This window comes from Catharus ustulatus, chromosome 2 (genome assembly GCF_009819885.2).
Source record: "Catharus ustulatus isolate bCatUst1 chromosome 2, bCatUst1.pri.v2, whole genome shotgun sequence".
Lineage (NCBI taxonomy): Eukaryota > Metazoa > Chordata > Aves > Passeriformes > Turdidae > Catharus > Catharus ustulatus.
In genome coordinates this window covers 123,799,006-123,808,257 of record NC_046222.1, presented here as the reverse complement: position 1 = coordinate 123,808,257, position 9,252 = coordinate 123,799,006, and the positions used below count along the sequence as shown (strand labels likewise).

General features: G+C 51.9%; 2 protein-coding genes across 6 annotated transcripts in view; one reads left to right on the top strand and one right to left on the bottom strand.

Annotated features, from left to right (window-relative positions):
- SON (SON DNA and RNA binding protein) overlaps window positions 1-5,687 on the bottom strand; it is a 36,426-nt gene extending 30,739 nt beyond the window's left edge. For 2 of the 3 annotated variants that reach the window (XM_033053169.2, XM_033053171.2), the window contains exons 1-2: window positions 4,777-4,901; window positions 3,984-4,147 (exon numbers count right to left, since the gene is read on the bottom strand). In XM_033053169.2, coding sequence (XP_032909060.1) covers window positions 3,984-4,147; window positions 4,777-4,865 — 253 coding nt within the window. In that variant the 5' untranslated portion in view covers window positions 4,866-4,901. Of the gene's footprint in view, window positions 1-3,983; window positions 4,148-4,776; window positions 4,902-5,470 lie in introns of those variants that run through there. The other variant, XM_033053170.2, reaches the window with a different exon arrangement.
- Window positions 5,688-6,376: 689 nt separating this feature from the next.
- Window positions 6,377-9,252, top strand: part of GART (phosphoribosylglycinamide formyltransferase, phosphoribosylglycinamide synthetase, phosphoribosylaminoimidazole synthetase) — a 36,007-nt gene continuing 33,131 nt past the window's right edge. For all 3 annotated transcript variants that reach the window (XM_033052630.2, XM_033052629.2, XM_033052628.2), the window contains exon 1: window positions 6,377-7,524. The gene's annotated coding sequence lies outside the window, so the exon portion shown is untranslated. The remainder of the gene's footprint in view (window positions 7,525-9,252) is intronic.

Below are 9,252 nucleotides of genomic sequence, written 5' to 3'. Positions count from 1 at the left end.
GAAGGGAATGGCTCAAAGTCCTGATGGACATCAGTGATCAGTGGTGTTCCTCAGGACTCTGTATTGGGACCAGTGTTACTTAATAGTTTCATTAATGAATCAGTGTTACTTAATATGTTCATTAATGACAGAAGGATCGAGTGCACCCTCAGCAGGTTTGCAGGTGACACCAAGTTGTAGGTGCAGGTGACACCTCTAAGGGATGGGGCCATGCAGAGGGACCTGGACCAGTTTCAGAAGTGCCCCATGGGAATCTCACGAGGTTTAACAAGGCCAAGTGCAGCACCTGAGTTGGGACAACCCCTGGGATCAATCCAGGCTGTGATGAGCAGAGGGAGCAGCCCTGGGAGAGCTGGAGCTGCCCCAGCCCAGAGCCCCCCGTGCCCAGTGTGGGGTCAGGAGAGGGATTGGGGTTGTGCCCCTGAGCCCTCAGGTGTGACCCCACCTGCAGAGCTGCCCCAGCGCAGGGAGGAGCTGGAGTTGCTCAGAGAGCCCAGAGGAGCCCCAGGATGAGCAGAGGGATGGAGCAGCTCTGCTGGGAGGAAAGGCTGGCACAGCTGGGATTGTTGTTCAGCCTGGAGACACTTCAGGTGACCTAACTATGACCTTCCAGTACCTGAAGTACAGTAAAGGTAGTGGAAGACTACTGACAAAAGCCTGGAGTGACAGGACAAGGGACAGTGGTCCAAAAGGAGGGAGAGTACAGTTAGATTAGCTATTAGGAAAAAATTCCCCCTTGTGAGGGAGGTGAGGCCCTGGCACAGGTTGCCCAGGGAAGCTGTCCCATTCCTGAAGTGTTCAAGGCCAGGCTTGACAGGGCTTGGAGCAGATTGTGATAGTGGAAGGTGTCCCTGCTCATGCCAGGGGCTTTGGAACAAGATGATCTACAAGGTTCCCTTCCAACCCAAACCATTCTATGACTCCCCTCTGTGCTGTCCCTGCAGCCCTTGGGAATTGTCTCTCTCCAGGTTTCCTGCAGCTCCTTCAGGCCCTGCAAGGCCACCCTGAGCTCAGCCCAAAGCTTCTCCTGTGCAGGCTGAACAATCCCAGCTGTGCCAGCCTTTCCTCCCAGCAGAGCTGCTCCATCCCTCTGCTCATCCTGGGGCTCCTCTGGGCTCTCTGAGCAGCTCCAGCTCCTCCCTGGGCTGGGGCAGCTCTGCAGGTGGGGTCACACCTGAGCAGTGCAGATGGGTTGGATGTCCCTGCACCCACACCCACATTCTAACAGGAGACTGGAGATGTGCCTTTAAACCCCCATTGCTGCACATGGAAGGTAAACCAGAATTCCCATTTTCCAAACAAATTACCAAAGTGGGGATTTATGCTGCAAGACCTGACCAGAACTCTCCCCTGCTGTGCTTTAACCCTCGAGTGAGTTCAGTGCTGCTGTGTTAGAAAGTCTCTGTGCATTTACTGACCAAGTTACTCACCAGGTCTAACAAATTTGGCAAGAGAGCATCTACGTGCCCAATCCCAAACCCACTTTAAGGCACTGCAGGCTGGAACAGCTGCTGGGCCAGGCAGAACTGCAGCTGCCATGAGCCACTGCAAAGCTGCATGCTCCTCTTAGAGCATTTGCTTCCAACAGGAAAGTACCAAATTCAGATGACTGTGGGGACAAGCAGATCACTGATGGAGAAGGGACACAGGGAGGGAGACTGGGGTTTCCATCACCACCTTTTCATTCTGTACCTCACTTCCCTGGGGATTTTTAGCCTTTGTTAGGCTCTTGACCTTCTGGGGACCTAGTGCCATGTTTTCAGGAGGAAGACACTGCATTAAAGGCAACTTGCTGGGATTTCTGTGAAATATGAGCTGTACACTGGAGTCTGCTTGCATGCTCCTTTCAATTATTCTATTTATACAGGCCAGGCAGCAACACAGACCCTCCAATCAGAATCCCAAAGCTCCTGATTTTCCAGAGAACACAGCAAAATCTTGCAAAAGCATCTGGTAACTGCCATACTGTTAAATGTCTGTGACTTGGGATTCCACAACAAGTGTACCAGGCACATATTTATTGACTAAGCAACTTAGAAATAGTTTTTGCAGGAATATTGCTGCGAATGCATTGAGAGGGAACAGTGAAGCAGAGTCAAATTTTGGACAAAATGTCCAGCTCACAGCTGGGGTACTGCATTACTCAGTGGGTGAGCAACTGGCCCACAGGTTGGAATAAAGGGTGACATTGGTCTGACACCAGTGGGGCTCTGCAGGGCTCCATTCTCAACCCAGTTCTCTTTAACATCTCACTAACAACCTGGACACAGGACTTGAAGGGATAATTAGTCAGCTGAGGACACTAAACTAGGAGGAGCTGTTGACTCCCTCAAGGGCAGAGAAACCCTGCAGAAAGACCTCAGCAAATCAGAGATTGGCAATCCCAAACCTTGCAGAGTTTAACAAGGGAAGTGCTGGATTCCACACCTGGGATGGGCAACCCTGGCTGTGTGGATGGAGAGCAGCTGTGAAGGGCCTGGGGGTCCTGGTCCAGGGCCAGCTGGGGCTGAGTCAGCCAGGAGGGTCAGAGGATGGGGAAGGGTCTGGAGCGGCCCCACGAGGTCCCTGGGCCAGCCCAGCCTGGAGCAGCCTGAGGTCAGAGCTCCTCCCGAGGGGCAGCGCAGGGACAGCTCCCATCTCTGCTCTGGCACAGGGACAGCACCCAGGGAGCGCCTGCAGCTGGCCCAGGGCAGCCTCAGCTGCCATCTCAGGGCAGGGCTCTTCCCCAGAGGTGCTGGGCACTGCCCAGGCTCCCCAGGGAATGGACACAGAGCTCCAGGAGCTGCCAGGGATGCCCAGGCTGGGATTGCTGGGGGCTGGGACTGGGGGATCCCTGGGGGTCCCTTCACTCAAGATATTCCAGGATTCTATGAAATGAACTTTTCTTTGTTACAGATAATTAATTAGATTCAGATAATCAGATAATGCCTCTTGCCTCTTTCAGATACGGACAGTGGGAATGTTCGCCACAAGAATTAACACATCTCACTTTATAACCATGTGACCTTGCCTCAGTCCTCCACAAACGAACAAAACAAAAAATAAACTAACAAAAATAAAAATCACATCACCAAACAAAGCCAAGAAAAACCTACCAACCCCACCCGTGTCAGCCTGAAGTGCTGCTATTACAGCACAAATTAAAAACTTGAAAATGCTCAAGGTACACAAATCACTGAGCAAAAAACCCCAAAGCAATCCCCAACTCCTGCAAGCAGAATCTCTGAAATTAGCAATTTTCTGTGCTACCCTCACACAGCACACTGTAGTCACCTCTGTTTCAACTCCCAAAAATGAGAAATGCAGTAATTACACCCTTCATTGCCTCACCCACCCTCCACAGTCAGAAAGTTTACAGCAAGGACCAGTCCCACAAGAGGGGACACTCAGATGTGACTTTTTAGCATTAAAAAAATTATTCAAGATGTGAGACTGACACATCAAAATCCCTTTACCTTTGCAAGGCTGCCATGTAAGCACCTACACTTTAAAACAGCAAATAATCTTTTGACTGAAGAGTTCATCACAAATCTGTTTTGCAATCTGTCTTGCTCTTCCAAAATAATCTTGAAAACCAACCCAAAGCAGAAACTGCATCTATCAGCATCACCTTTGGTCCTAAGAACAGTTCAGTGACCCTGGAGCAGATATATATAAAATAATACAGAATTTATAGACCTATATATGAATATGTATGGAAAACATTTATCTGTTTCAGCACTGGAAAGAAAAGCTCCAACTTTTCCCCATACCAATCCTCACATATAACAACCAGCTCAATTTTTAAACTGTGTATTTCTTTGGCCACCTCTGGATGTAGAATCACAGCAGAGAAAATACTTAACCAATTTACAGCAAGTACACAACTTGTCAGAGGAGCAGCTCCAGGAAGCACATTTTCATTTCTATAAAACTGATTCGATTTTAGGCACAGTCACAACCTTCTTACCAAGAAGAGATTTGCCCGAGGGAGGTTTTATTACCTGGGTTGCACTGCAGCTCTGTCCCGAGGGCTCCAGAGAGCACTTCCTCTATTTTCTGCACTATCTGATCACTCTGACAACTCCCAGCAGCTCCAGAGGCTTCGGAAGGCCCAGCTTGCTCAGCTGGGATCGTGTCACCATTGGGCTGGCCTTCCACCTGTGCACTAACCGAATAAAGAAAAAACGAAAAACAACTTAATACAAGCGATTTTAAGCCTCTTCTGGGATATTTTTTGTCATTCACATACATTCATTATATCCAGCCCTTCAGACCAGAATTCCAACCTCCTGAAAAAGCCGTGCTCTTAGGAAAAAGCTTGTCTTTGGATTAATTTTCTCTTATTCAGTCCGGACACTCTGTGGTTGCTGAGGTTGAGACGAAGGGGAAAAAAACACCCACATTCTGGAATGTGCCACATCCCCCGTGCTCATATGATCTTATCGGGGTTTCCTACACAAAATAAATACACCTAATACACTCTCTTCCACCTTTCTCTTTCTCTTTCCAAGGTTTTCCTTGCTTTACGAGATAAACTCGGCCAATTTAGCTGCGGATCAGACAAACTATGCAGGTGTCTGTCCCGACGTGAGGACAGCACCAAAACCGGAGGAAGAGCGGGCGGACGCGTCCCCCTCACGGTCTTCTCTCGGCCCTCGGGCCGTGTCTCCCTCAGTGCGCCCGCACGGCCGCGATCCCCCGGCCCCGCCATGTTGCCGCCGAAACGACCCTCAGGCCGCGGCCCGTCTCTCTCCGCCCCGCGCCCTTCCCCGCCGCTCCCCATTGCCTCGTTACCCGCCGTGCTGCTGCTGCTGCTCCTCCTGGATCTCTCGGAATTTGCTAACCACAAAGGAGCGAAGGATCTGCTCGATATTCGTCGCCATGACACCCCCCCTTCCTTCCTGCCCCGACGCGAGGCCTCCAGCATCCCACAGTGCACCGCGGCCCCGGGCGCGCGCTGACGTACCCGCTGTAAGCCCTCTCGCGATTGGCTGCGTTCGCTGTAAGCCCTTTCGCCATTGGCCGTGGCGGCGTCTGGCTGCGAACGGCCGCTCTAGCGCGGCGCACGGGCCATAGAGCAGCGGCGGGTTCCGGCGGGGGGGGAAGGAAGGTCTCGTGTCCCCTCAGCCGCCGCCGCCATGTTGTGGCGCTCCCGCCGCCCCCCCGCGCTCCGCGCCTGCGGCCGCCGCCACCGGCAAAGCCGCCCCGCGCGTGTCCCCGTCCCCCGGTGAAAGCATTAAACCAGTCCCCGGCGTTCCGCGCCCACGCTGCCGCCTCGCGCAGACCCCTTCCCCACACAGACACACCGCCCCGCAGCCACCGCCGCTCGCGGCCCCTCTCGCGCCCCGTACGCCGCGTCCGAGCCCCCGCGGCCCCACGGAGGGCAGGAAAAGGCACCGCGGCCGCCGTGGCCGCCGGTCCCGTCCCCTCGCGCTCCCACCCAGCCTTCCCCGGTGCCGCCGGAGTCTCCGCGGCGGCCGCTGCTTACCCGGCCGAGGCCATGGCGGGCTGAGGCGCGGCGCCGGTGGGTGCGATCGGGAGCGATTCCATCGGTGCCCATGGAGCGGGGCCGAGCCCCGCGTGTGCTCCGGGCGGGCGGCGGCTCTCAGGGGGCCCTGCCCGCACACGGGCGGTGCTGCTGCTGCTGCATCACCACAGGGCCCTCAGCCCCGGCTCCATGCGAGAGGCGCCCGCCCGCGCTCCCTCCCTCCCCCTCCGCCCGGCGGTGACACGCACATGTGCTCCGGGGGCTGGCAGCGGGGCCGCGAAAATTAAAGGAACAAAGAGGGGAAAGCAAAGGGAGGTGGATAAATAAAGTGCGCCTTTTGCCCGCCTGGAAAGCCGGAGCTTTTCTGGCGGTGATGGAATGCACCGAAATGAGTTTGTCCAGAGTACAGCCACTCTAGGGATCCCTTCAGTGCTGCCCTGGTGCCTTAATCAAATCAAATTTTAATTATGTGGGTGTTTAAACAGGCTGTAAAGCTGAATAATCCTACAGCTGGAAGATTCTCCCCACACAGTTTCTGTAGTAGTAACTTAGGGGAGTTAGTTAACATGTAATAATAAATTTTAAATACCTCTAAATGACCTAGTGAGTGGCATCCTTGCTTATGGTAATCACTAAATAGTCTTTAAGGTCCCTTCAAACCCAAGCCATCCTGGGATTCTATAAAGACCCAAGTAAAACTGTTTAATTACTGCTGGGGTCTAAAAATTTCGACATCAATATTGTTTAATAATCATTGTGAGACCCCTTAAAAGCAGCATCATTCTTCACTGTGTCCTGTTCATCTGCCTTAATATTGACTTTGGAGAAAAAAAAATAATCAGAGACTTGGATTAATTTGCTTGCTTTTATGTCACACTTGATTTATTCCATTTAAAATACAAAGTAGTTACAGTTAAGAAGTCCTTTTACTTGTTCATGCCATGCTCACATTAATATATGTTACATTTACTGGTAGAACACTATGTAATTTTTGATATAAAACTAAAGACTGAAAAAGTTTCACTTCAACAATTTCAGACATATTTAGATTCAGCTGATGCAAATGGCCTTTTCTCAACCAGGCATGTCAAAAAACATGAAGAAAGGTGCCCCAAAAAGCCAGAGAAGGACTTCAGCATGTGCTGCATATTTCCCTCTGACTTCTTATAAACAGAACTAATGTGATAATTCCAAAAAGTCCCTCCTCAAACACATGAAGATCCACACCTCTACGGGAAAATAACTGTTGTTGCTTTCTCCATATCTGCTTGCTGAATAAACTCCCTTTATTTAAATTTTTATTCAGTAGAAGTGTCAGGTAGTTTTCAGATTAATTAAGTATGTTACTTTCATCTTGTCAAGACCAGTGATTGTTGCTGGTAATGTTCAATTATTAAAATTATGGGGCTTCAGTAATAGGAGTTTGCTACAATCATCAATCCTACTTAGAGCATTTATTCATGTGACTCTTCCCTTTCAAAGCAGGACTCTGGGGTGTGCTTACATATGCAAAAGAAAATAACACTGAACCTTATTTCCTAAGGTAATTTACAAAGAACAGTGAAGTTTCCACATAATTTCACATTATAGGGAGGAAAATTATGGATCAAATCTTGTTTTATTAACAGCACTGCAGCACAATTATAATGCTAAATTAGACTAAACGTTGTCCAATACTCTTCAGTTTCATACAGCAGAAAGTTCAAATGTGGGACAAACTAAGGAGTTCTTCCTATGTGATATTTCAAGGAATGTAGAGACAAAATCCACTTTTGCACAGCCCTCACAGACCACCACCTTCAGCCTCTGAGGCAAATGATGGATGAAGTAAAAATCGCTAAGGTCTTTGGGCCGCCTGTCGCCCTTTCCCCACCCGCCTCCCAGTCCCAGCCATGAGGAATTTCTGTGCCAAAGGGAACTCCGGCTGCCCTGTCGCGACATTGCTGACACGCTCCGGTCCCTCCTCCCGCGCCGGAGCCGCGGTGCTCGCTGGGTGCTGTAGTTCCGGGCCCGGCGGAGGATCCTTCCCGCTCTCGAATCCCCAGTGGAGCACAGTAAGTCACCGAGCCGCGCTGGAGCCGCGCAGGGGCCGCGGCTCGCTCGGGGTTTTTGGCTGTCGGTGCCCCCGCGCTGCCCGTGCGGGGCTGGGGGCGCGGGGGGCGGCCCGGGGCCATGTGCGCCCATGCCGCAACATGGCGGGGCGCCCCTCACGGCATCCCCGCTCCTCAGGGCAAATCCCCGCACGGCTTGGCCCTCACGGCGTAGCCCCCGCAGCGGTACCTTCAGGGCATGGCCCTCGTGGCATCCACTTCGTGGGATATCCTCTCCTGGCATGGCCCTCACCGCGTGGCCCTCATAGCATCCCCTTCATGCAGTCAACTCATGGCTTGGTCCTTTACAGCATAGCCCCCGCAGCGGTACCCGCAGGGCATGGCCCTCATGGCATCCCCTTCATGGCAAATCCCCTCCTGGCACAGCCCTCATGGCATCCCCTTCAGGGCACATTCCCTCCTGGCACAGCCCTCATGGCACAGCCCTCATGGCATCCCCTTCAGGGCAAATTCCCTCCTGGCACAGCCCTCATGGCACAGCCCTCATGGCATCTCCTTCAGGGCAAATTCCCTCCTGGCATGGCCCTCATGGCACTCTCCTCATGGCAAATCCTCTCCTGGCATGGCCCTCACCCTGTGGCCCTCACAGCATCCTCTTCATGGCAGTTCCCTCATGGCTTGGTGCTTACAGGATAACCCTGACAGCAGTACCCTCAGGGCATGGCCCTCATGGCCTCCCCTTCATGGCAAATCTTCTTTCTGGCATGGCCCTCACAGCATGGCCCTTGTGGCATCCCCTTCTTGGTAAATCCTCTCCTGGCATGGCCCTCACGGCACACCCCTCATGGCATCCCCTTCATGGCAAATCCTCTCCTGGCATGGCCCTCTCAGCGTGGCCCTCATGGCATCCCCTTCATGGCAAATCCTCTCCTGGCACAGCCCTCATGGCATCCCCTTCATGGCAAATCCTCTCCTGGCATGGCCCTCATGGCATCCCCTTCATGGCAAATCCTCTGGCATGGCCCTCACGGCCTCCCCTTCATGGCAAATCCTCTCCTGGCACAGCCCTCACAGCATCCCCTTCATGGCACATCCTCTCCTGGCACAGCCCTCATGGCATCCCCTTCATGGCAAATCCTCTCCTGGCACAGCCCTCATGGCATCCCCGTCACAGCTCAGCCCTCACAGCAATCCCCTCACAACTTGGCCTTCACGGCCAAAGTGGTGAAATATTTGCTTGAAGTAAATATTAAACTTCAAACCTCTCTGGTTTTGGACTTTGATTCACTTGGATTCTTTCCCTGATGTTTGTAAAGTTGGGGGCTTACCAGCTTTTTAAGCATTTTTAAAATTTATCCAGTAGGTATTGGAATTAATGAGCAGAGTTAATATTTCTGCCACTATTTTGTGTATATAGCTGAAAGGGTAACACAGAAATTGCATTTCAAGGGTGTTTCTCCCCCTCATCATGGTACGAAACACTGAGCACTTCCAGCATCCTTCATCCCTTAAGGTGTCAAATTTAGTACTGTGGGGGTGGCTGTAAAAGTTTATGATCCTCTTTATTTTTAGCAGCAAAACTTGAGGGAATGTTTTGTCTAGAAAAATGCCAAATCCAGCTGTTTGGAGGATCATATCTGGACACAAGGGGCCTGTCTTGCAGAGCTTCAGTTTGGGCCATGAAAGACACATATAATAATGACTTTTTAAATTTTGTTTTAATGGCAAGAG